The 25,821-nt window shown below is 41.4% G+C and overlaps 1 protein-coding gene across 18 annotated transcripts in view; it reads right to left on the bottom strand.

The window, feature by feature from the left end:
• The window catches only part of unm_hu7910 (un-named hu7910), a 51,750-nt gene that overhangs the window by 18,028 nt on the left and 7,901 nt on the right, over positions 1-25,821 (bottom strand). For 5 of the 18 annotated variants that reach the window (XM_045710648.1, XM_045710647.1, XM_045710651.1 and 2 more), the window contains exons 2-5: positions 22,769-22,963; positions 20,633-20,701; positions 1,098-1,166; positions 95-292 (exon numbers count right to left, since the gene is read on the bottom strand). In XM_045710648.1, the coding sequence (XP_045566604.1) occupies positions 95-292; positions 1,098-1,166; positions 20,633-20,701; positions 22,769-22,963 (531 nt within the window). Of the gene's footprint in view, positions 1-94; positions 293-1,097; positions 1,167-3,370; positions 7,837-11,298; positions 11,344-12,749; positions 12,819-15,583; positions 15,635-17,423; positions 17,616-20,632; positions 20,702-22,768; positions 22,964-25,821 lie in introns of those variants that run through there. The other 13 variants (XM_045710653.1, XM_045710654.1, XM_045710655.1 and 10 more) reach the window with 8 other exon arrangements.

The following is a 25,821-nucleotide window of genomic DNA, read 5'->3' as shown; positions in this document are numbered from 1 at the left end:
ATGAGCCATGGCAATATTTACCAGGTGATACTGGCACTCTTTGTATTCTTGGTGGGAGAAGGATCAACAATGTTTTCTCAAGAGGGGTACTCACTTTCCTCTACCTGGACAGCAGCCTCAGCCTCAAACGATCCTGCCTCAACCGCCAATATCCCCTCAAAAGCTTCCTCAGTTGCATCTTCTGATTTGGCTGGAGTTCCCACTGCGTCCGGACTCTCACCTTCAGGGGCCTGCTGCTCATCTTCCTCAGTCCCCTCTGTTGTCTGGATGACTTCCTCCACAATGGGCTCGGCTAAAAGTTGAATTTTACAATCAAAGGACATTAGTTTAGGCCAAGGACTATATCCTTATGAAGCCATGTTTGTCGAAACGCGTCGGTCTTAAGGGGGACTTTTATTGATCTTCAACATACAAATCACAAGTTACTTTGCTTTTGGACTGTATGTCCAGGCAGTGTAGCACAACCCCGTCGTAGTTTGTCATTGTAGCTCTATGGGATTCTGCCGGCCGGAAGTCATGCATGCGTTTTTCATTCAAATATCTTCCTACCGTGATGGTCTCTGACCAAACACCACCACCAGACCAGAGAATGTGTGTACAGGTTGTGGGTCATTTCATTGGTCCTACTGCAAACCCCGCCCACCCAGTACGATGGATGAGCTAATCTGAGCGCACCCATTCTACCCTTGGTGGCGTTTTAAGATGTTTTAATGATCAACTGAGAATATGTGGTCAATGGATGGTTAGCTGTAGGACAGGACAAATGCCTTTTCTGAAAACAAATAAGCCCATATGCCAAGAGGGCGTCATTTGAGTGACCTTTACAGCCACCCTAACCCATTCTATACCCACTCTAACCTGTCTCCTAAACCCCCCCCCAAAAGAAACAATACTGGTGAGGATATGTCCACAGGCATCCTTGACATCACATCCTCATTGTCGCTCGCATTATGCATCAGTGTTTTTGGAGTAAGAAGAGCATGTCTGGGTATGTGCTATACGGAAGATAATACCTTGCTATATGCATTGTGAAGGCACATTTAAGTTTGTGGGATTCAGTGCAGGGACCTATCAGTCTCAATAAGGTGTGTTCTTACTTTGTTCTTCCACAGCAGATTCCTCCTTGGCTTCCCTCTGCACCAGAGAAACTGGCCTCTCCTTCACTCCTGTTCGTTTGGAAATGTTCATGTGGGCATGTGAAACATCACATCAAAAAATATCTAGAATTTCCAATCCAAAAAATAACTGCATTTCACAAGAGTATAAATTTCAACTGTCAGGAATATGATTGATCCGAGAACATACATGAGGTACATTTTAAAATAAGTGATAATGACCAAAGAGGAAAGAGAAAGGCTAAAAAATGAAGTAAATAAAAGACTAGGAACATAAAAAGGAAATGAAAGAAGTCATATGAATACAACTGACTTGGGTTTACAGTTTGTTGTAACAGTGCCTGATCCAACAAGTATGGAAATACTTCCATGGGCCATCAGTCCCATAGCAGAATCTATGGCATCTTCAACTCCATGACATTCTGAACTATTAACGCCGCCTCATCGTGTTTGGATTATTGGATGGATATTTTAAGGGGACCCTTTCACAGTCCTGTCCTGCCCTAAGTAATGTCAACGTTGACAGTTAATTGATCACATATCACAGCTGTTGGCAATCTGAGAGAATAGGTCACTACTAATACTCAAGTGAAGAACATATAATAATATATACAGTACCAGTCAAAAGTTTGGACACACCTACTCATTGTAGAATAATAGTGAAGGAATCAAAACCATGAAATAACACACATAGAATCATCTAGTAACCAAACAAGTGTTAAGAAAAATCTAAATATAATTTATATTTGAGAATCTTCAAAGTAGCCACCCTTTGCCTTGATGACAGCTTCGCACACTCATTCTCTCAACCAGCTTTATGAGGTAGTCACCTGGAATGCATTTCAATTAACAGGTGTGCCTTGTTAAAAGTTAATTTGTGGAATTTCAATCCTTCTTAATGCTTTTGAGCCAATTGGTCGTATTGTGACAAGATAGGGGTGGTATACAGAAGATAGCCCTATTTGGTAAAATACCAAGTCTATATTATGGCAAGAACAGCTCAAACAGGCAAAGAAAAACAACAGTCCATCATTATTTTACGACATGAAGGTCAGTCAACACAGAAAATTTCAAGAAGTCTGAATGTTTCTTCAAGTGCAGTCGCAAAAACCATCAAGCGCTATGAGGAAATGGGCTCTCATGAGGACCGCCACAGGAAAGGAAGATCCAGAGTTACCTTTGCTGCAGAGGATAAGTTCATTAGAGTTACCAGCCTCAGAAATTGCAGCCCAAATAAATGCTTCATAGACTTCAAGTAACAGACACATCTCAACATCAACTGTTCAGAGGAGACTGCGTGAATCAGGCCTTCATGGTCGAATTACTGCAAAGAAACCACTACTAAAGGACACCAATAAGAAGAAGAAACTTGCTTGGGCCAAGAAACACAAACAATGGACATTAGACTGAAGGAAATCTGTCCTTTGGTCTGATGAGTCCAGATTTCAGATTTTTGGTTCCACAGAGTTTGTGAGATGCAGAGTAGATCTACAGATGATCTCCGCATGTGTGGTTCCCACCTTGAAGCTTGGAGGAGGAGGTATGATGGTGTAGGGGGTGCTTTGCTGGTGATACTGTCCGTGATTTATTTAGAATTCAAGGCACACTTAACAAGCATGGCTACCACAGCATTCTGTAGCAATACACCATCCCATGTGGTTTGTGCTTAGTGGGACTATCATTTGTTTTTCAACAGGACAATGACCCAACACACCTCCAGGCTGTGTAAGTGCTATTTGACCAAGGAGAGTGATGGAGTGTTGCCTCAGATGACCTGGCCTCTACAATCACCCAACTTTAACCCAATTGAGTTGGTTTGGGATGAGTTGGACCGCAGAGTGAAGGAAAAGCAGCCAACAAGTGCTGAGCATATGTGGGAACTCCTTCAAGACTGTTGGAAAAGCATTCCTGTTGAAGCTGGTTGAGAGAATGCCAAGAGTGTGCAAAGCTGTCATCAAGGCAAAGACTGGCTACTTTGAAGAATCTAAGATCTAAAATATATTTAGATTTGTTTAACAGTTTTTTGGTTACTACATGACTCCATATGTGTTAATTCATAGTTTTGATGTCTTCACTATTATACTATAATGTAGAAAATAGTTTTACAAAAATAACGAAAAACCCTTGAATGAGTAGGTGTGTCCAAACATTGACTGGTACTGTACATATGAAACATGTTGGGCTTGGGCTACAATATATTGTATGAAAGTTTCCATAGATAGTTATTATTGCTATTGAAAGAGCACACACGCCAATTTGAGGAAAGCTCTTTAATAATCAAAGTGGCTTGAGGACAAAAGCTTTACTTATATTACTTATCTGGCATCATTGCAATGTCAGCAATGACACGATTTAACAAAATACACCAACTTCATCCATACTGCCAGTACCTAGTGAGATTTTAGTTTCACCAAAGCAAGAAAAGGCCTACATCATATTATGGCTGTTTCAAACAACAGACACAAACATAAAAACAAAGATTTAAAAAGGTAGTATTTTTTCTGTCATGCAATTTCTAAATATTAACTTTACAGCAGTAAAAAAATACAGCAAAGGTACCATTTACAACTGGTAAATGACAAAAAGAGTACTCCAAGAAGTTGGTATGTTGTTTCAAACAGAGAGTTTCACACTTGCACATAAAGGCATCATCAAGTCTCTACGAAAAAGAAAATGTAGCTACGGCCTTGTTTCATGAGATGTTTCAAGTAATATGTAATGAAGTGCCCGGGCCATACTGAAGATTCTTCAGAAAGCAAAAGTAAATCTTATTGTCATCATACAAAAACACCTATCAAGTTAACACAAAACATTATTTAACTAGCATATAACTGAAAAGCAAGCAAAGAGTAGAAAAACACTAATTTGATTCAATTCAAAACGAATGAAAGAAAGAAAGACTGCTGATAGCACACTTTTGATCGTTTTCAATTAAGCATTAAGGCCTGAGGGGGTGTCGTGTATGGCCAATATACCATGGCTAAAGGTGGATCTTAGGCACAACGCAACGCCTGGATACAGCCATTAGCCGTGGTATACTGGCCATATACCACAAACCCCCGAGGTGCATTATTGCTATTTTCAACTGGTTACCAATGTAATTCAAAATAAATGTTTTGTCATACCTGTGGTATACGGTCTGATATACCATGGCTGTCAGCCAATCAGCATTCAGGGTTTGAACCACCCAGTTTATAGCACTCATTGTTTGCAAATCTGTGTGGCAATGCAAATGTATGATAGCCACTTGAACTCACTGAGAAACACCTTATACCAGTGGTGTCAAACTCATTCCATGGAGGGCCTAGTGTCTGCTGCTTTTTGTTTTTTGCTTTCAATGAAGACCTAGACAACCAGATGATGGGAGTTCCTTACTAATTAGTGACCTTAATTCCTCAATCAAGTTCAAGGGTGGAGCGAAAACCCACAGACACTCGGCCCTCCGTGGAATGACTTTGACAGCTGTGCCTTATACTAACATAAATATTCTGTTTAATTTTCTAATCTAAAAAAAACAATCACTTCAAGCCAATGAACATACTTTGTCTTTAGTCTGTATATAATTCAATATCTTTTGACATTATGACATTAACACTTTTATGTTAGAAAGTGATAGGATGATGTTACAATTTGTAGCAAAGTAAAAAATACAGTAAAACACACAAATATCAAAATTGCATTATAACTAGTTCCAAAGTAGTGTATTCAGTGACTTGCAGGTGAAGGGTACAGAACGTACAGTAATGAAAGAAAGACAGAAAGACAGACACACTAATGAATGCTCCCACAATTTTAATCAATGCTTCCGCAGGTGTATCTATGGGAGCATTTATCAGTGTGCAGGTAACCATCTTTCTTTAATGATTATACAGTATGTATGCATGCCTGCATGTATGTATGTGTATATATATCAGGGTACATGTTGGACACAGGTGGAATCTCTAGAACATGTTATCCGCTGGGTTGTACTCAGTGCATATTTTTCCCAATAAATCAATCAATCATTCGTAATGTATTGTGCCATAAAAATTTACAAAAAGGGGGAGGACAAAGCTCTGATTTGTAAGAACCAAAGACCAAAACCAAAGTTGATTATCACAGATCACCACTGACCAGCCATAACATATTTAGCATTGGCATGAACGTGATTTTAAATTCAGCACCATCAATTATATTGGCTCAATTGTAAATCAATTCCTAGCCCCTCCTCCTTAGACACACTTGTAGATCTGAAGGGGTTGGACAGTTGTAGCAATATGACAGAGAATCCATCCAGCCTATCAGAAAGAAAATGTGAAGCAAGCACTGCATTGCTTAGCTCTTTTCAATCCCTTCAGATCTACAGAAGTGCCTTTAGGGAGGAGGGGATAGTTGTCGGTTTTGTAATTGAAGGATCATCATCCTGTGAAGTTCCATTTCTTGTTCACCTTGGTGGCTTTAGGCTTCAGAAGGTCTTTTATAGCCAATATTTTTTCCTTCTTGCTTGTAGCTGTGAAGTTGTTTGCATTTTTCTCTGGCATCTCCTCTTTTGCCTGTTTGGCTCTTTTCTCTTTCACAACTCTCTCCCTTTCGAACTTTTCTTTGAGTAGACGCTCTTTTTCTGCTCTCTCCTTCCCTGCCTTCGCCTTAGGTAACTGTTCTCTCTCTATCTTGGACAACTGTTCTGTCTCAACCTTGGCCTTTGCAGTCTTTTCTTTGACTAAGTGTCCTTTTACCGCCGCTCTCTCCTTTTCTTTAGCAGCTAACTCTTTGGATTGTTGCTCTTTCTCTGCTCTCTCCTTCTCTGCCCTCTCTTTGGCTATCCGTTCTCTCTCCTTTCCCTTCGCTACCCTTTCTCTCTCCATCCTCTCCTTTTCAGATTCCTTTGCAACCTGTTCTTTCTCTGCTCTCTCTTTGGCAACACGCTCTTTCTCCGCCCTTTCGCTGTCTTCCTTTTCCTTCTCTGCCTTTTCTTTGGTTAGCCGTTCTTTCTCCAGTCTCCCCTTCTCTTTGGCGGCCCGTTCCTTCTCAATCCTCTCCTTTTCTGCTTTCTCTTTGGCGGCCCGTTCCTTCTCAATCCTCTCCTTTTCCGCTTTCTCTTTGGCGGCCCTTTCCTTCTCAATCCTCTCCTTTTCCGCTTTCTCTTTGGCGGCCCGTTCCTTCTCAATCCTCTCCTTTTCCGCTTTCTCTTTGGCGGCCCTTTCCTTCTCAACCCTCTCCTTTTCCGCTTTCTCTTTGGCGGCCCGTTCCTTCTCAACCCTCTCCTTTTCCGCTTTCTCTTTGGCGGCCCGTTCCTTCTCAAGCCTCTCCTTTTCCGCTTTCTCTTTGGCGGCCCGTTCCTTCTCAAGCCTCTCCTTTTCCGCTTTCTCTTTGGCGGCCCGTTCCTTCTCAATCCTCTCCTTTTCCGCTTTCTCTTTGGCGGCCCGTTCCTTCTCAATCCTCTCCTTTTCCGCTTTCTCTTTGGCGGCCCGTTCCTTCTCAACCCTCTCCTTTTCCGCTTTCTCTTTGGCGGCCCGTTCCTTCTCAAGCCTCTCCTTTTCCGCTTTCTCTTTGGCGGCCCTTTCCTTCTCAACCCTCTCCTTTTCCGCTTTCTCTTTGGCGGCCCGTTCCTTCTCAAGCCTCTCCTTTTCTGCTTTCTCTTTGGCGGCCCGTTCCTTCTCAAGCCTCTCCTTTTCTGCTTTCTCTTTGGCGGCCCGTTCCTTCTCAAGCCTCTCCTTTTCGGCTTTCTCTTTGGCGGCCCGTTCCTTCTCGACTCTCTCCTTTTCTGCTTTCTCTTTGGCGGCCCGTTCCTTCTCAAGCCTCTCCTTTTCTGCTTTCTCTTTGGCGGCCCGTTCCTTCTCAAGCCTCTCCTTTTCTGCTTTCTCTTTGGCGGCCCGTTCCTTCTCAACCCTCTCCTTTTCTGCTTTCTCTTTGGCGGCCCGTTCCTTCTCAAGCCTCTCCTTTTCTGCTTTCTCTTTGGCGGCCCGTTCCTTCTCAACCCTCTCCTTTTCTGCTTTCTCTTTGGCGGCCCGTTCCTTCTCAACCCTCTCCTTTTCTGCTTTCTCTTTGGCGGCCCGTTCCTTCTCAAGCCTCTCCTTTTCTGCTTTCTCTTTGGCGGCCCGTTCCTTCTCAATCCTCTCCTTTTCTGCTTTTTCTTTGGTGGCCCGTTCTTTCTCAATCCTCTCCTTTTCTGCTTTCTCTTTGGTGGCCTGTTCCTTCTCAACCCTCTCCTTTTCTGCTTTCTCTTTCTCTAGTCTTTCCTTTTCTGCTTTCTCTTTAGCTGCTCGATCCTTTTCCAGTCTCTCTTTCTCCATCCTTTCCAGCTCTGCCTTCTCCTTTTCTATCCTCTCCTTCTCTAGCTTTTCCTTCTCCAATCGCTCTTTTTCTGCCTTCTCCTCAGCTTCCCTCTGTTTCTCCAGCCTCTCTTTCTCTTCTCTCTCCAACTGCTCCAGTTGCTCTTTCTCCAGCCTCTCTTTCCCTGCTTGCTCCTGTGCTCTTCTCTCAGCCTCTCTTTTCTCTTCTTGTTCTCTTTCCTCTCGAAGTTGAGCCTCTAACATTTCCTGGGCTTTTTGGGCCGCCTCTTGCCTCTTGAGTTCCAGAGCATTGACCAATTCTCTCTCTTCCTCCTCTTTGGCCAGGATACTCCTCACTTCAGCCAAAGCCATTTCGGCAATTTTTTGGGCTTCAATCTTCTCATGGATCAATCTCAACTGTTCCTTTAATGCTGACTTTAATTTCCTCCCAAGTTCTCTTGTTGGGTGCTCTGGGGGTTTGAAACTTGTTTTAAAGGGCAGTATGTCAACACTCCTTCTATATCCCACTGCCAGTGGCACATGCCAGGAGGTTTATTATTATTGGTATGTATGTGCCTAGGAAGCTCCAATTCAAACTCCCATTAGACAGCTCTGCAAGACTTTTAATGTCAAAATATGTTTGTTACTCACAATATATGGATTTTTGCTGAGCAACTATCTTAATTTACTCCCGTTACAGCCGGTATGTACTTCCAATTAAAAAAAAAAAAAGAATGTATAAACAACCAAATAATTGCCTCTTTGGCACCTCCAATGTATTGAGCTGTTGTAGACTTCCACCTGTGCTTGGGGGTAACAAATAGGCTTTTTGGTTGCTTGTACATTTTTTTAGAACTTTTCGGAAGTACATTAATGGCTGTAATGGGAGTAAATGAAGACTGTTGCTCGGCAAAAGTCCACAGTGTGACTAACAAACGTATTTTGACAATGCTTGCAGAGCTGTCTAATGGGAGTTTGTAACGGCGCTTCCTGGGCATTAGAGGAGAGCCGTCATACTCAACGTTGACAACTAACGCACAGATACTGGGGCCTGTTCTATGGTAACTCAAGTCTTATTTGAATTAGTCGCTACTTTTGAGACTCTTCACAATTGTCACACAAATGATTTGAAAATACAACATTTCACGCCATGTTCATTTTGAAAACATCCAAAATTTGTTGGAGCAGAAAAAACGTTTCTGAATTAAATTGGGTTAGGTGTAAGGTTAGCAGTATAGTTAGGTTAGTTTTAAAATCCAATTTCTAGGAGAAATTATAGAAGTTTCAGCTATTCAAATTCATAGACATCACTCTTGATGCAAGGATTATGATGTTGATCTCCGAATCAGCTATCCAAATCATGCTGTAATTGGGTATTGTGGTTCTGCCATGACTCTTTCGCATGCATGCACTTTACCAATCGGCTATCTGATCATTTGAAAACATCAAACCTGCATGAGAAAAGCCATTGATCACTAAAGGGTGTTCACAACATTGTTAACAAAATTTAAGAAAAACTCCAATATGCAGGCTATAGTTTGGTGGTGCTTTATTGTAACAACCAAACCAGTGTAGGAAATTAAACTGAAGTGACTGTATAGTCTACAGTTATTCAGACTCTTTTTCTTCTCCCTCCTTGAACTACTTCAAAACGCTCTCTTTCTCTAGCCTTTCTTTCTCTGCTTACACCTGCGCTCACCTCTCAGCCTCTCTTTCCTCTTCCGAGTTAAGCCTCTAGCATTTCCTGGACTTTTGGGCCACCACTTGCCTCTTGAGCTCCAGCACTCTGGCCAATTGTCTCTCCTCCTCGTTAGCAAGAATATTCTCAGCCTGTCTTTTGTCTTCTTGTTCAATTTCCTCCCCCACTTTCTCCTCATTGAGTTCAGCCTGTAACATTCCCTGGGCTTTCTGGGCCGCCTCATGCTTCGAGCTGCAGAGCATTGACCACCTGTCTCTCCTTAGGCTCTGGTCGGGCCGTGCTTAAAATGTTCACGCTCGACTAAAACTCTAATTGTAATTTCCCTGCTCTCTTTATTTTCTCCTGATTGAGTATTAATTTCTCAATTTCCAGCTGCAGTCTTTTCTTCTGGAGTTTGAGGACTTCCCTCTGCAACTTTGCTACTTCTGCATCCAGACTGGATGGCTTGCTTGTCCTGCTATTACAATACATATGACATATTAGAGTTGATCAAATAGCTTTAGGACAATAGGCTAAAACAAGGCTGAGATTGAACATCTACAGTTTTCACCTTGTTGCTGCTGGTACTACGTTAGCACATTCCGGGTTATTTTCTTATTACATCACATCCATGGTAATAAGTGTTAAAAAAAACACACCGACCGGACTAGAGTTCAACATGTGAATCAACATGCTGCACATCTCATGGCGGACGATTCCACAACTCTTCATGGAGTTGATTCATCCTAACAACTCACTCCAGTCGTTTCAACACCACTAAATCAAACGAATCAAATCACATCAGAAAAACAAGGTTATTCAGATTAATGGCACACATTACGTATTAGGATTAGAGGTCGACCGATTATGATTTTTTAACACCGATACCGATACAGATTATTGGAGGACCAAAAAAAAAAAGCTAATACCGATTAATAGGCCGATTTTTATATATATATATATATATATATTTGTAATAATGACAATTACAACAATACTGAATGAACACTTATTTTAACTTAATATAATACATAAATAAAATCAATTTAGTCTCAAATAAATAATGAAACATGTTCAATTTGGTTTAAATAATGCAAAAACACAGTGTTGGAGAAGAAAGTAAAAGTGCAATATGTGCCATGTAAAAAAGCTAACGTTTAAGTTCCTTGCTCAGAACATGAGAACATATGAAAGCTGGTGGTTCCTTTTAACATGAGTCTTCAATATTTCCAGTTAAGACGTTTTAGGTTGTAGTTATTATAGGAATTATAGTACTATTTCTCTCTATACCATTTGTATTTCATATACCTTTGACTATTGGATGTTCTTATAGGCACTTTAGTATTGCCAGCCTAATCTCGGGAGTTGATAGGCTTGAAGTCATAAACAGGGCAATGCTTGAAGCACAGCGAAGAGCTGCTGGCAAACGCAGGAAAGTGCTGTTTGAATGAATGCTTACGAGCCTGCTGCTGTCTACCACCGCTCAGTCAGACTGCTTAATCAAATATCAAATCATAGACTTAATTATAATATAATAAACACACAGAAATACGGGCCTTAGGTCATTATTAATATGGTCAAATCTGGAAACTATAATTTCGAAAACAAAACCTTTATTCTTTCAGTGAAATACGGAACCGTTCCATATTTTATCTAGGGTGGCATCCATAAGTCTACATATTGGTGCAACGACAGTGCTTATTTCACGAATGCGCTTGCTAAATCTTCACCCGTTTGGCGAAATAGGCTGTGATCCGATGATAAATTAACAGGCACCGCATTGATTATAGGCAACGCAGGACAAGCTAGATAAACGAGTAATATCATCAACCATGTGTAGTTAACTAGTGATTATGTTAAGATTGATTGTTTTTTATAAGATAAGTTTAATGCTAGCTAGCAACTTAACTTGGCTCCTTGCTGCACTCGCGTAACAAGTGGTCAGCCTGCCACGCAGTCTCCTCGTGGAGTGCAATGTAATCGGCCATAATCAGCATCCAAAAATACAGATTACCGATTGTTATGAAAACTTGAAATCGGCCCTAATTAAATCGGCCATGCCGATTAATCCGTCAACTAATTAGGATAATCAATCAATCTTAAATTTCATTATCAATACAGCGTTTTGTCATGTTTAATAACCAAGAGGGATGCAAGCAAAGACACAATTCAATTGTCAGTGCACGTCAGGCAAAACATTCACACACCAACGAAGTTCACTTTCGTCTAACAACCAAATGCAACATGCTGATACCTTTTGTTCTGTTCTTTTTAGAAGCCACCTCTCCAGGACTCTCATCTGATTTGGGAGAGGAAGAACAGTAATAAAACACCAAGGACATTAGAGCTACTTCACAATAAAATTACAGCCATGGTTGATAGAATTCAGGCACCTTTAAAGCTGCAATATGTAACTTTTCGGGCGACCCCATTAAATTCACATAGAAATGTGAGTTATAGATCTGACACTTAGCTCTGACACTCATTTAAAGCAAGGCTAAGAAGCGGTAGATCTGTTCTATGTGCGCTATTTCTATGCTTCCCATGCTTAAGTTTTGTTTTTGCATCTTTTACTTTCGGTTTTGTACACCTGCTTCGAACAGGTGAAAATACAATATTTTTGCTTATGTAAAAATTATTGATACACTTGCCTGTTTTGTCACAAACTGAAATTAGGCGAACTATTGGAAGGGCTCCCGAGTGGTGTAGCGGTCTAAGGCACTGCATCTCAGTGCAAGAGGCGTCACTATAGTACCTGGTTCGAATCCAGACTGCATTGGGAGTCCCATAGGGCGGCACACAATTGGCCCATTTAGGAATGGATTAAAAATGTAACGCAGTAATTAGCAAGAAAATGTGTGTGAAAATGGTGGAACACATCCACGCAGTTAGGCATATGTGAATTATGTCAGGTATGTGAACGAATGTTATCATAATATGACATTTAGCAGACGCTTTTATCCAAAGCAACTTAGTCATGTGTGCATGCATTTTGCGTATGGGTGATCCTGAGAATGGAACCCACTACCCTGGCGTTACAAGTGCCATGCTCAACCAACTGGGCTACAAAGGACCACAAAGCCTATAAACTACTCACAAGTAAGACAATGGTGAGCTCTACTGTTAAACAACTACTCACACTAGTAGCTTTACAATAGCCACCCTCTTCATCCCCTAACCCAACATCTCTTAAGAATATTGAGAAATTAGACCCAAGTATGTGAAGTCGTCCTGGATGCAAACAAATTTGCTTTAAGGTGACCTGGAGCAGAAGGATGTCTCCATCGTATAGGTGTCAACAGTCATGGGTTTTAGGTCATTAAAAATACTTTCTTTCTCAACAGAGATCGTTAGCATTAGGCCAATGTACCTCTGACCCCTGTCCATGCCCCACAGAAAGTTTGGGGCATGAATACAGGTGTCATTACAACAACCACTACAGATTCAAAACTCAACGTCTTGAAAGTATGACTGATGATTATATTCATGATAAACCACACGCATATGCAACACACATTACCATTTTCCTGACAGATTAAAACTCAATGAAACTGGACTTAAACTAAATATCAGTTAAAGTACCTTCAGGTTTGACTTTTTTCATAGCATCCACAGGCTTGTTTAAAAAACCAAAAAAATGAAGAAAGGAAGAGCTTTTTAGCTTCACCAACGGTCAACAAGAATTGACTCATACAACAGACTCACCACCATTAAATAGTAGGCTACCTTTTGTCTTTTCTGTTTTTGGAACAGGAACCTCGACAATATTCTCAGCTGAATTGTTTTCAGGGTACAAAGAGAAACAAAAGTTAAGTGTGTGTCAAATGAAGAAGAAGTGATCATGCTATCCCAGAATGCAAAGTGCATCAATTATACCAAAGTCAACAGTCATTCAGTCGCTGAAAACACATTTAAGTTAATCAAATACGTTGTGCCGCTTTAAAAAAAAAAAGTATAATAATTTAACCTTTATTGTGCCTCTGCCTAGTTCATGGTCTTTCATGTAGGCTTGTTAAAAAGTCCAATAAGACCCAAAAGTAACCAAACTATATATTATTATATATATACTGCTCAAAAAAATAAAGGGAACACTTAAACAACACATCCTAGATCTGAATGAAAGAAATAATCTTATTAAATACTTTTTTCTTTACATAGTTGAATGTGCTGACAACAAAATCACACAAAAATAATCAATGGAAATCCAATTTATCAACCCATGGAGGTCTGGATTTGGAGTCACACTCAAAATTAAAGTGGAAAACCACACTACAGGCTGATCCAACTTTGATGTAATGTCCTTAAAACAAGTCAAAATGAGGCTCAGTAGTGTGTGTGGCCTCCACGTGCCTGTATGACCTCCCTACAACGCCTGGGCATGCTCCTGATGAGGTGGCGCCAACTCCTGGACAGTCTGTGGTGCAACGTGGCATTGGTGGATGGAGCGAGACATGATGTCCCAGATGTGCTCAATTGGATTCAGGTCTGGGGAACGTGCGGGCCAGTCCATAGCATCAATGCCTTCCTCTTGCAGGAACTGCTGACACACTCCAGCCACATGAGGTCTAGCATTGTCTTGCATTAGGAGGAACCCAGGGCCAACCGCACCAGCATATGGTCTCACAAGGGGTCTGAGGATCTCATCTCGGTACCTAATGGCAGTCAGGGTACCTCTGGCGAGCACATGGAGGGCTGTGCGGCCCCCCAAAGAAATGCCACCCCACACCATGACTGACCCACCGCCAACCGGTCATGCTGGAGGATGCTGCAGGCAGCAGAACGTTCTCCACGGCATCTCCAGACTCTGTCATGTCTGTCACGTGCTCAGTGTGAACCTGCTTTCATCTGTGAAGAGCACAGGGCGCCAGTGGCGAATTTGCCAATTTTGGTGTTCTCTGGCAAATGCCAAATGTCCTGCATGGTGTTGGGCTGTAAGCACAACCCCCACCTGTGGACGTCGGGCCCTCATACCACCCTCATGGAGTCTGTTTCTGACCATTTGAGCAGACACATGCACATTTGTGGCCTGCTGGAGGACATTTTGCAGGGCTCTTGCAGTGCTCCTCCTGCTCCTCCTTGCACAAAGGCGGAGGTAGCGGTCCTGCTGCTGGGTTGTTGCCCTCCTACGGCCTCCTCCACGTCTCCTGATGTACTGGCCTGTCTCCTGGTAGCGCCTCCATGCTCTGAACACTACGCTGACAGACACAGCAAACCTTCTTGCCACAGCTCGCATTGATGTGCCATCCTGGATGAGCTGCACTACCTGAGCCACTTGTGTGGGTTGTAGTCTCATGCTACTACTAGAGTGAAAGCACCGCCAGCATTCAAAAGTGACCAAAACATCAGCCAGAAAGCATAGGAACTGAGAAGTGGTCTGTGGTCCCCACCTGCAGAACCACTCCTTTATTGGGGGTGTCTTGCTAATTGCCTATAATTTCCACCTGTTGTCTATTCCATTTGCACAACAGCATGTGACATTTATTGTCAATCAGTGTTGCTTCCTAAGTGGACAGTTTGATTTCACAGAAGTGTGATTGACTTGGAGTTACATTGTGTTGTTTAAGTGTTCCCTTTATTTTTTTGAGCAGTGTATATATATTTAGGAATGAGATCTATTCTGAACAGGGAACAACTTCAAACCCCTAATGAGATTTAATTTTGCCTTACAACAGCCTGTACGAGTTGCAGTTCGTCTTATCCAAGCGGTTAGGAGCATTGGGCCAGTAACCGAACAGTTGCTGGTTCAAATCTCAGAGCCGACTAGGTAAAAAAAGAATGGGTGATCCCTGGCTCTGACCCCAGTCTTCTGAATGGAGTAAACAGATGAAAAGTGCGATATAAAATTGATGGTAAACAATAATCCAACCTCTATACTCATTTGAACAACAAGTTTAAACTCAGGCCTTGTTTGGCTACACACAAGACAAAACTATCTTCTCTCTCTTCAAAATGAGAGGCAACAGTGCAACACAAGATAATTTCAATCACAGTTTTGACCGAGGTGTTGCATGAAGTTAAGAGGCATATGATTTGCTTCTTGGTCAAAACACCACGTGAGTGATACAATATTTCCACGTATGAAGTCTTCTACCTCTGATCCCTGACTGATGCACTGTCTGTCAAAGGGCTGGTGGTCCATGGTGCACACTCAAACAGAGCGAAGATCCACAGTCCAGAGAAAGTTGATTCTCACACAAAGTGTGACCATGTCATGCCCACCAGAAATACATTTTCCAATTTAAAACACACGTACGCACACACAACACGCACAGACAAAAATTATACTTTTATTCCCAAAGAGAATAAAATCATTCTGGAAAAGAAATTCAAGGAAGAGACCTTTTTTCTTGTCCTCTAATTATGTCAAAGTAAGAAGAACATTAGCAACAGTGACACATATTTCGACACAGTATATTTTTGTTGTTGAGGGTTGGTCCATTTACTAGGCAATATTAAGGGTCATGAGGGAGTTTAGCAAAAAACTCCAAATGTAGACCAAAGTCAACACGCACAGGGAGCAACCAGCCGGGAGAATGTACCTTCTTTCAGCGTTTCCTTTTTGGGAGCAGCAACTTTGACCCCTTTTTCGTCTAACATACAAACAAAAACAAAAAAGATATTAGCCACAGCATGGACCATGTCGGAGGGGACTGTACGTGCCCTTTCAAAAGAGTGCATCACACCGCAAATATGACACAATCGCTCAATCTATATGAAACAGAAAGAAGTCACTTATTCCTGTCATGATCCACTCCTGTACAAAAGGCATAACACTTCACCGATGCCCATAATCTTTGATAGTGCCCATGTTTGTAGATAGTAGACACTACACATAAAATAGTTCCATCAACACTGATAGTCATATTTATTAGACAGGTGCTAAAACTTTACCTCACTACATAACAAACAAAATGCAGTGTTCAGATATTTTACGTCAAGATATTAATAGAATAGTACTACATATTGCAATAGGCCTACTTAAAATTGTTTGTTTTCAAAAATGGCCTAAACTCTGGCCTATTGTCCTTCCAGTCTGCAACAGAAATACACCCTCTCCTGGTCACCGTGACCTTCGGTAAATAAAAAAAACTGAAAACAGTCTGAAACCCCTCCGTAAATACTTAGCACACATGGCTTAAAGTGAATGTGGACGACATTCCTAAACTCTGGGGTTCAGGCTGAGCTTTGTGGGGCTGTTTGGCAAGAGATGGGTGAACTTTGGGAACTTCTCTTCAATCCAATAATAGCATGGTGGTTGATTAGCAGTTACAGTTTAACACACATTTCCTTCAAATAGAAATGCAAAAACACTGCGGAGTTGCAAATTCAGTGGTCATTTGGTCATTCACAATGCATTTGTGCATCATTCCAGCATCACGCCAACAACACACTCAGTGTTAGTCCTTTCCAGATGTAGGCCTAATACCATTGAGTCATAGGAATTTAGACAAAGTAGTCATCCTTGCTAAACTGAATTAACGTACTACTGTTGGGAAAAGCGAGACAACTGCTAGTCTTAGAATAGACAGTGCAAATAGATACAGCATGTTTTGAATGAAGATCACATCACTACAAATAGCCCAGCAAGCTAATCCAAAAAAGGTGAACATTGCTGACATGAGGATAGAAAACGGCATGTACTGCAGCATCCAATGTTGCACTGCTAAAAAGATACATGACATCATACTTTTTGGTGAATTAAACTATGAGACACATAAACTGCGAAATACAACGTTATCAGAAGCCTGAACAGTGTTATGTGGATGGTCAGTGGTTGGTTATAAAGATAAAATACTAAATTGACATTTCTGATTAAAGGGAATTACTGTAAGGCTTTTAAGAGTATAGATTAACTGATTACGTTCAAATCCCTTCTTCTTCTTTTTTACCAATGGTCTAAAAGCAGAAATGACAAATTCAGTTTAACTGGCAAAATTAAAAGATTTAAATAGCACATACATGACTAATTCAGCCAGAACAAAGATGTACAAAGAATATGTGCATCACAACGACGATGAGTAGTGCAAAAGCTTAGAAAAAGTGCAAAGCATAAAAGTCCACGCCAATATTCCCAATGACAAGCACCATAGCAGCAAGTCCAAAGTCGAGGAGGACAAAAACATAATATCCTCTTTTCAGACATTCTTTTCACAGAGACAATGTCCTTCCTTTGACACGACCAGCGCAATTTTCAATTTCCTCCAGTTAGAGTTGAGGGGTGAGGTGACCTTTGAGTGACCTTAGACCTCACACAGTAGACTAGTCTCGTTGTGCTCCTCATGGATGGGAAGCTAGGAGTGGAACGCTCAGGAGCTTTTGACTACTGATCCTGTAGGTCTAATATAACGCCCTGAACCCCAGCACCGTTCTGGGACGTACCAGCATCACCCTCCTCCTCTGCTGTCTCACTCTCTGGATCCTCCACCTTCTCTACGGGAGGAGTGATCACGTCATAGAGAAACGTGAAGAAGCCGTGAAACCAATCTGAGCCCTCCTCGGCTAAAATACTGAAGATTTCCTCTAGGGAATCTGCATTTTCATTAGTAATTTCACCGCCCTCTTTGGTCAAGCCTGACGAGAGAGAGGAGGAAAACAAGGGGGAAGAGAAGAGGAAAGAGAGGATAGAGGATGGAGAGAGGGAAGGGAAGAGAAATGAAGAGAGTGGATGGTAATGCAGGAAAGAGAGAGGCGTATAAGAAGAGCGACAAGAAAATACCCCCTTTAAAAGTTGAGAGTGTAGCTGTCTGAAAGTGTAGAATTTTGAAATGTCGCTGTCAGCTATGGACAGAGGTACTGCAACCAACCCTACTCAGTGTTTTTAGTCAGTCAGGGACAGTCATTAGTCCTTGTCTTTGATTGGTTAAGTCTTTATTAGTCCCTTTATTAGGCCACACAGGACAAGAGCTATTAGGCTAGGCATTATGGGAACGTGAAGTGTCAGTGATGAGCCAGTATTGTAGATACAGAAAGTATTCAGACCCCTTGACTTTTTCCACACTTTGTTATGTTACAGCCTTATTCTAAAATTGATAAAATAAAAATAAATCCTAAGCAATCTCCACACAATACCCCATAACGACAAAGCGAAAACAGGTTTTAGATTTTTTTTTATTTACATAAGTATTCAGACCCTTTGCTATGAGACTCGAAATTGAGCTCAGGTGCATCCTGTTTCCATTGGTCACCCTTGAGATGATTCTACAACTTGATTGGAGTCCACCTGAGGTAAATTCAATTGATTTTACATGATTTGTAAAGGCACACACCTGTCTATATAAGGTCCCCCAGTTGACAGCGCATGTCAGAGCAAAAGCCAAGCCATGAGGTCGAAGGAATTGTCTGTAGAGCTCCAAGACAGGATTGTAACGAGGCACAGATCTGGTGAAGGGTACCAAAACATTTCTGCAGCATTGAAGGTCCCCAAGAACACAGTGGCCTCCATCATTCTTAAATGGAAGAAGTTTGAAACCACCAAGACTCTTCCTAGAGTTGGCTATCCAGCCAAACTGAGCAATCGGAGGAGAAGGGTCTTGTTCAGGAAGGTGACCAAGAAACCAATGGTTACTCTAACAGAGCTCTGGAGTTCCTCTGTGGAGATGGGAGAACCTTCCAGAAGGACAACCATCTCTGCAGCACTCCACCAATCATGCCTTTATGGTAGAGTGACCAGACAGAAGCCACTCCTCAGTAAAAGGCACATGACAGCCCACTTTGAGTTTGCCAAAAGGCACCTAAAGACTCTCAGACCATGAGAAACAATTAGATTATCTGGACTGATGAAACCAAGATTGAACTCTTTGGCCTGAATGCCAAGTGTCACGTATGGAGGAAACCTGGCACCATCCCTACGGTGAAGCATGGTGGTGGCAGCGTCATACAGAGAGATCCTTGATGATAACCTGCTCCAGAGTGCTCATAACCTCAGACTGGGGTGAAGGTTAACCTTCCAACAGGACAACAACCTTAAGCACACAGCCAAGACAACGCAGGAGTGGCTTCAGGACAAGCCTCAATGTCCTTGAGTGGCCCAGCCAGAGCTCAGACTTGAACCCGATCAAACATCTCTGGAGAGACCTGAAAATAGCTGTGCGGCAACACTCCCCATCCAACCTGAGAGAGCTTGAGAGGATCTGCAGAGAAGAATGGGAGAAACTCCCCACTTACAGGTGTGCCAAGCTTGTAGCGTTATACCCAAAAAGACTCAAGGCTGTAATCGCTGCCAAAGGTGCTTCAACCAAATACTGAGAAAAGGGTCTGAATACTTAGGTAAAATGTGATTTCATATTTTTTCCCATATCGTTTTGTGAAAAGAAATCTAAAAACCTGTTTTTTTTTGTTTTTTTAAATTTAATTTACCTTTATTTAACCAGGTAGGCAAGTTGAGAACATGTTCTCATTTACAATTGCGACCTGGCCAAGATAAAGCAAAGCAGTTCGACAACATACAACAACACAGAGTTACACATGGAGTAAAACAAATATACAGTCAATAATACAGTAGAAAAATAAGTCTATGTACAATGTGAGCAAATGAGGTGAGATAAGGGAGGTGAAGGCAAAAAAAAAGTCCATGGTGGCAAAGTAAATACAATATAGCAAGTAAAACACTGGAATGGTAGATTTGTAGTAGAAGAAAGTACAAAGTAGAAATAGAGTTAATGGTGTGCAAAGGAGCAAAATAAAATAAATAAAATAAATACAGTAGGGGAAGAGGTAGGGCTAAATTATAGATGGGCTATGTACAGGTGCAGTGATCTGATCTGACAGCTGGTGCTTAAAGCTAGTGAGGGAGATAAGTGTTTCCAGTTTCAGAGATTTTTGTAGTTCGTTCCAGTCATTGGCAGCAGAGAACTGGAAAGAGAGACGGCCAAAGGAGGAATTGGCTTTGGGGGTGACCAGTGAGATATACCTGCTGGAGCGCGTGCTACAGGTGGGTGCTGCTATGGTGACCAGTGAGCGGGGGACTTTACCTAGCAGGGTCTTGTAGATGACCTGGAGCCAGTGGGTTTGGCGACGATTATGAAGCAAAGGTTTTTGCTTTGTCATTATGGGGTATTGTGTGTCGATTGTTCCCCCCCATCAATCTAATACATTTTTGAATAAGGCTGTAACCTAACAAAATGTAGAAAAAGTCAAGGGGCCTGAATACTTTCCTAAGGCACTGTACATGCGGCTGGTGGCCAATATTACAATCATAAGCACTATGGTTACATTGGTTTTCAGCTATATCTCACTACAGAAATGTAGTGTTGTTGCAGCTGTTGTAGGAGTTAAATAATGCTGTGAAGAGGCTGCCAGAGGACTTCAAGCTCTTCTGAGCTGCACACTAAACAAAAGATTTACTTCTGAACAACTGTGTCCAGGAGTACTTTCATGGAACTATTTTTTGATGTGAAGATTCATTCACAGCATCAACAAAAATGTCTGGTTTTAAAGTTACACACTTGAGTTTTTCCCATCTAAGTAAGCTCTAAGTAAGCTGTTTAGTTGATTGCACTGGTACTCAAACTAAAGAAACCAAGTCAGTCATGCACAAGTAACATTTACTGTAGAGGTCACAAAAAGATCATTATTAAAAATGCACTTGCCGAGTAGTACTTTGGCGTCCTCCACATCGAAGTCACCGTCGCCATCTGCGTCATACGCTGAAAGTTTACCTGCGAAAAGGTCATAGATAGGGTCATGCCATAAAAAACATTCAGAGTACAGTCCTTTCCACAAATATGCCTATTCTTGGCCTATCCATGAAAATCATTGTGGGACATTAACTTCCTCTGTAATTAGAAACAGTTAACAGATCATTTGCTTTCTTTAATGTGATCCTTTGGGTTGTAGTGATACATCACTACATGCCAATGAAGTCATGCTATGGTGCTCAAAGTGGAACCGTATCATATTTACAGCCCGCATCTCAGCTCTGAATTCTTATTACATTTCTGAGGGGGACATGGGGGGTGGGGGGGTGTGGTCAAGGTGATTCTGCTGAACTGCAGCAGTATAGACACACAGTAGACAAAGCAGCAGCCACTCGTCTCTGACTGCACTCTGCAGACATAGCTGTACCACAGACTGACTTCCTGTAGTTACACACACTGCCTGAGTGAGGTCACACAGACCAGTGACTACACACACACACAGATTTATTCAGAACGGAGAACTGATCCTTTAAATAATCAGGGAGTTCACAATCACAGTAAAACTAAAACTGTTTGGGAAATGAAGTGAATTTTCTGGTCAAAAGGTTGGGAGGTGAGGGGATAAGAAAATGAAGCTATAAGTAAACCTAAGCGAGTAAGCCTTGTCTGAGCTGAAGTGACCCATGGGCTCATGTTTATGTAGCGTGAGGCAGCATGATGTACAAGTACGCCCCTGGATAGGACGCTAGTCTGTCGCAGGGCCTTGATGAAATGGAGCTATACTTTCAATTCAAAGAATTCTGAGATATGAGAATGAAGCACTTTCAGTATGAGTCAAAGGTGGATTTACAGTATGGTGCATGCAACATCAGCAAGCCAAGACAAATACGTTGGTACTGCATATTGTTAAATCATTACTTTGAGGCATATTATAATGTAAACTATTCAGAACTAATAACAGATAGAATTTAATATATTTTTGTGAAGTATGACAGATGGGTTTGAGTTGTTTGGTGATGCATGCAAGCAAAGACCATAAATACCTTGTAAAACCTCTGAAAAGTTAAAAGGGAATTCCTTTGCTCTCGCTGCATGCAAGATTAAGACACACAGGCACATTGTGTTTTTAGGGGTACCATCCAGATCAAAAGTTCATTAAACAGTGTCAGTATTGTGCCTACTTCACGCTACACATTAAATTGGTTACTAAATTATTATTTTTTACAAAACCTTTTACTAATATCAGTACTAATTCATCTTTCCCCTTAAATATCTTATTGAAAAGTTAAAACAGTATGTCATGGCTTCCTGTCTGATATGTGTTCCTGTCTAAACCACATACAACATTTTGGTTCCTGTATGAGTCAGAGAAGGCATGAAGTGCTGTTCCTACGTGTCTAGAGTAAGCTATGAGGACAGAACATCATCTAGACCAGTGTTTACCAACTCCAGTCCCCACCTAATACACACGTTTCTGTTGTAACCCCAAACAAACTCACCTGATTCAACTCACCCAGGGCTTGATGACTAGTTGACAAGCTGAATCAGGTGAGTTTATCCAGGGCTACAACAAAAACATGTGCTGTTGGGGGTACTTGTCAACTGGAGTTGGGAAATACTGGAGTGGAGGGCTATACTCAATTTAGGCTAAACATGTACTGTAGCATACTAACACCCAATGCCCTATATTCTACATGATAGAAAATCATTACCTGCTCTACACAATATATATCAATACAAACATTTAGTAACGTTGTGCATTCTTATCTTGAGAGATAAAACAAGGCAATAGTTGTATCAGATAAAGGTTACAGCCTGCCAACACAGTAGTTATTTGTTAAAACAGTAACCTAATAAAATAATAATAGCATTGGAATTACACTGTGGTTTCTTTGGGATTCATTGACATAAGCGTCACTCCCATTTGGTACCAGGTAGTTACCAATAGTGTTGAATTCTATGAGGTAAGTATTGTTACAGCGTAGTGCATTCTTAGTAACATGTAAATACCAGGTACCAGCTTAAACCGGGCTGTAAAATAAAGCATTACTGTTTATCATAGGAATGAGGGGAGGTCAGGTGACTCACCAATAACGTTGTCGTAGTCCACCAATTCTAACCACACCACGGCCACGGAGCTCCACACCCCCAACAGAGCCAGAACCATGAACCAGGTGAAGATCTTAGTGCCGCTAAAACCACTAGCAGCACCTCCACCCCCACTAGCAATAGCAGCCTCCGCTTTCACACCATTCTTATTCACCACTGCTGCGGGCTTCACCTCTGGAAAAGAAGAACACAATGAGCATATGTCAATTATTCTGACTGGGGCATAGGGTACTGGACAGATCGCAGTCATTTTGGAAGATGTACTTGCTACGACTGTGTTATGTTGTTTTCTCGCCTAGACATCTTAAGGTGAATGCACTAGTGTAAGTCACTCTGGATAAGGGCATCTGCTAAATGTCTAAAATGTAAATATAATTTGGACTGGACTTTCAGTCATTGTGATTGACAGGACTGAAGGAAACGGGAGCCATTCTTAGCCCAGTGGCCTTCCACAGAAGCTGTGAGTTAGAGTGCGAGCAGATCAGAGTAGAGGACGAGTGAGGGGGATGCTGAAGTCCGGTTAGAAAATAACCCTGCCTGGATCAAATGACTGAATGACAGAGGCAGGCAGAAGACTTAAAGGCCCCAGCCCCTGACTAGTCCGACAGGCTCAACTCAAGGTTGCCCATAGTAGCACCAGGCAAGACAAGCTTTATGACAGGTAGGCCAAAAAGTTGTTGTTGTACCTTTGAAATGCAAGACGTCCCAGTATGAAACGTAATATTGGTTAACTAACCTATATCTCTACATGAGGAACAAGGTGTATGAAACACCAAGCGAGATCTGGTTCTCCCTGGTCTGGACCCCCCCATTACCTACACATGTTTAAAGTGAGACCTAGGAGGGGTATTCCACCTCTAATAGTTGAGGGGTAGTCTCAAGTTGGCATACTTCCTAGTGACATAGGCTATTCACACGAGGAAACTCCATAGGTTCGCAGAGAGGTGATGTCTGATGGTATAACTCCACATCATAGGCTCTTGTTCTGGATGTGTAAAGAAAGAAATGTCATAGTCTCCACTACAAAATAACTGGTTGATTGCCTAAAGGTCATGCTGGATCCTCGAAAGGTTATAGATTTCTCTCTTGGGTTCTTCAATGAAAAAGTGTATGAAACAGAGATGTAAGATATGACTGCACCGGTCCACAGACCCTAAACCGATCCAAATGTAGCGCGCATCGGTCAGAAAGTCGATTCAAACGTTACGATTCGCCATTTTATTTTGCTCATATTACTTTCTTTCTACCTTCCGAAAATACCTCATCTTGTGTGACAACTTATGTATCCTCTCCTTCAGTGTGGAACTAAGCATGTAACTGTGTGGACAGTCATTGATCTACAAGTCATTTTCCATTACATTTGACATTTTAGGCATTTCGCAGACGCTCTTATCTAGAGCGACTTGCAGTAGTGAGTGCATACATTTTCACAGTGGTGGAAAAAGTACTCAATTGTCATACTTGAGTAGAAGTAAAGATACCTTAATAGAAAATTACTCAAGTGAAAGTCACCCAGTAAAATACTACTTAAGTATCATGTATACTACTTAAGTATCAAAAGTTAATGTATAAATCATTTCAATTTCCTAATATTAAGCAAACCAGACGGCACAATTTATTAATTTTTTTCTTTACGGATAGCCAGGTGAACACCAACACTCAGACATAATTTACAAACAAAGCATTTGTGTTTAGTGAGTCTGCCAGATCAGAGGCAGTAGGGATGACCAGAGATGTTCTCTTGATAAGTGTGAGAATTGGACCATTTTCCTGTCAAAACGTAATGAGTATTTTTGGGTGTCACGGAAAATGTATGGACCATGTACACCATTTTCTTTAGGAATGTAGTGAAGTAAAAGTTGCCATAAATATAAACAGTAAAGTACAGATACCCCAAAAAAGTTTAACTTTAAAGTATTTTTACACCACTGCATTTTCATTTCTACTAGTCCCCCGTGGGAATTGAACCCACAACCCTGGCATTGCAAGTGCCATGCTCTACCAATTGAGCCACATGGGACCATGCCAAACAACCCTAAGGAATATCAGTAGCCTAGTCAAACTGCGCACTGTGCCCAGCTTCGCGCACTTCGCGCAGCCTGTTCCTGATCTTGCACATCTGCCTCGCACCTTCAGCATTCAAATTATAAAATGTTTTGCACAATATTAGGCTTTATTAGTTAAGTGACAACCTATGTAAATTTGCCAGGTTATTGTTATCTATTCGCTGTTGAAAATTGAGTTTTTTCCAGAATAAAAAGTAAGCTACCGGGGACAACTCTCATCTGGCTATACCTGCTGATCGGGGCTTACAACAGATTTTATTTTGATTGTTCAGGTTCACCATGAGCAATAGTTTTGGTAGTTTTGCTTTAAACAATCAGTGTATATGTTATTTTTAAATATACAGGATAAAGTTGATAATTTCATAACGAGGAATCACTTTTGTGAGGCTCACATTCATGGCCAACGCGGGAGGAGAAAATAATCTCACTAAAATCTTCCCAACGGTCAAAACAATTCAATTTTGAGATGGGGTGAAATCAAAAATGGTGCTATATATTTAATGCCTGTCATAGCTAATCTGTAAGCGATCAATATTGATACCCCCCCTCTGATAGTGGTAGTGGGGTAGTAGATGCCTAGTCTCCTTTATGGCTCAGATCAGGTACCTACATAGTATACACCATAGACACACACAACAGCTCAGACAGATCTAGCTCAGAGAGCTCATGAGCTCCATCAGTAGCAGATTCATTTTGAATGGAAAATGTGTGTTTACGCAACAAATGTTAGTGCATCATATCGCATCGCATCGAACCAAATTAATTTGTTCTCTAATCAAACCGAATAGCACCGAATCGTTTCAAATTAAAACGTATCTTTCCTGTATCGTATCAGAGGCCATGTATCTAGATAAGTATTAAATCGTCTTTAAAAAGAATGATGCACTACTTTGTATTGCCATTTCTGGGAGTGTGATATTCACACACCAAAATAGGCCCATCTCAAACTGGATAAATCAATTAGGT

Source organism: Salmo salar, chromosome ssa29 (assembly GCF_905237065.1).
Source record: "Salmo salar chromosome ssa29, Ssal_v3.1, whole genome shotgun sequence".
Lineage (NCBI taxonomy): Eukaryota > Metazoa > Chordata > Actinopteri > Salmoniformes > Salmonidae > Salmo > Salmo salar.
This window is presented reverse-complemented; position numbering and strand designations above follow the sequence as displayed.